Consider the following 2,155-nt stretch of genomic DNA (forward strand, 5'->3'; position numbering starts at 1 on the left):
CTATATCCCCACAGCTTATTCCAAAAAATGGATCCAAAATCACCCTGAATTTTTATTACATTTTAAAATACACATTGATATCCTTATGTGATGTAGAAAGTTTGAATTGACTAAAATTTTTAGAGTTATGGCCATTTTAATGAAATTTCAGTGATAGTTTATTGTATATAATTTTATCAAAAATTGTGTTTGAACATTAATGTAACGTATTTTTGTTCTATAGTTTGTATATCCCTGTTTATGCTGGATACATCTTAGTTGTTAATACATGTAGATTGTGATACTTTCCATGGCATTACTTAATTCTTTTTTAGTTATTATAATGTATTTTTATGAGCTCAGTCATAAACTTTCCCCATAGGATAGCATATATCAACCTCCTTTTGACAAAGACTAAACTGAAAATAATCTTCTATAAAGTTTATTCCTAAAGCCCAGAGTTGACTTTCACTGGCTATGGTTGCATGTGCATAATTATACTTATATAGTAAACATTAGGACACCTTTTCATATCAATATCAATTAGAGTATGTTGCTATGTTGCTGCTGTACTTACATAATAGTACTATTTATGACAAATGGACACTATATGCATGCATTCATTCTCTCCTGATAGATAATACATCACACTACAAACCTTATTGTTTGCTCCTACATGTACTATTAGAATCCTATTTCCTTCACATGACAGAAACTAATATAGTGACTTTTTTTGATTACTGATTGCGCTACTAAGAAATGTTATGATTTGCAATGAACAATCAAAACTAATGCCTCAATTTGTTTTTGTTTCACAAGCAGAAAAGCATCATTTTAGTTGTTGGACCATGACTATAACAAACAAGATAATGGAATCAAATTTGTCAGTATATATTATAATCAGCTATAGACATTTGTAGTTTTATGTCTTTTGCCCTATAATTATTAAGTTCAATTAAAATAGCTTGTCAGTATTGTACTAATTTTAGGGATTTTAGCAAGAGATCTGTAACATTTTAGTTATAAAAAAATTGATTAATTTTAAGCCAAAACTTACTGTGTGCTGAATTTAAAAAATTAACTTTAGATTTATCTTTCTAAACTATTCTATTAACTAATTTTCAAAAATTGTCATTTGCAGGACTTTTATGTTCATGATCATACTCTATTTAATAATGTTTTGAATATTATTAATGATTGTGAGAGTAAACATCAATTCCCTATTCTAAACTAAAAAAGAACTAGTCACATATGCTATATGCTATATACAACTGCAGCCATTTGTTGACTATTTTATTGAAGAGTAAAAATGTCACTGATAGTGATGATCTTTTTGCTACTCCTTACAAAAGTCACTAGTCATTGTTCATCACCCTCAGGTAAGATACTATACTTGTAGAGAAGGTGTTTCAGGTGCTACAATTTATGTTGCTTGTAGCCATACTAAGCAGTGCAGTAAAAGAATGTGTGTTGCAAAACCTTTTGTGATCCTACCCATGCAGCTACTATTAGTTACATGATATTCTTATATAGGTATTTACTTGATGCATAGAGGAGAGTGCTATCCCAATGGATCATACTTTCATGATGTAGCCATCGAAACACACCACCTGATGTGTGTAGCCACTGGATCTACTTTGAATGGTGGACAGTGGGTTAGAGCTATTGATGGAGATCCTGTTACCTGTCACAGCAACAGTGACACTGATCCATTTCGCTGTGATAGCCTTGCCTCACCAAATGCTAGTCTAAGCCTGTACTTACCAAATGGGCAAGCTCTTTTGCCTGAAAGAGAAGGATTTTATAAGTGCTGTTTACCTACTGATTGTTCAGATTCCAACACTAACAGTATTACCGCTAACATATTCAGTAAGCAATTGTATTGTTCATTGTCATAACTGTGAGATGATTTACATTACAGGGTGGGCTCAGATTGCTGAGATCAAATTTGAACTCCTTTCAGATATGACAATGCTACCACAGCAATATGCATTGCATGCCATCAAGATTGGTCAAAAGAATCATGCATTTTTACTAGATGCTACTTGGTATTACGAGGCTGGAGATACTAGCAGCAACCTTACTAGTGTATGCAATCAGCAGCAAAACAATTGCACTGTTGGTTCTGGGGTACTATTGCATACAATTAATGGAACATATGATTATAATGTAACTA

The 2,155-nt window shown here is 32.3% G+C and overlaps 1 protein-coding gene across 1 annotated transcript; it reads left to right on the forward strand.

The window, feature by feature from the left end:
- Positions 1–1,288: 1,288 nt before the first annotated feature.
- LOC109589229 (uncharacterized) lies at positions 1,289–2,148 on the forward strand (the record flags this gene model as incomplete). The annotated part of the gene is made up of 3 exons (XM_020005341.1): positions 1,289–1,358; positions 1,513–1,848; positions 1,901–2,148. Coding segments are annotated over exons 1-3 (654 nt in total), but the record flags the coding sequence as incomplete, so codon positions are not given.
- Positions 2,149–2,155: the final 7 nt, after the last annotated feature.

Source organism: Amphimedon queenslandica, unplaced genomic scaffold, assembly GCF_000090795.2.
Source record: "Amphimedon queenslandica unplaced genomic scaffold, v1.1 AMPQUscaffold_11517, whole genome shotgun sequence".
Taxonomy (NCBI): domain Eukaryota; kingdom Metazoa; phylum Porifera; class Demospongiae; order Haplosclerida; family Niphatidae; genus Amphimedon; species Amphimedon queenslandica.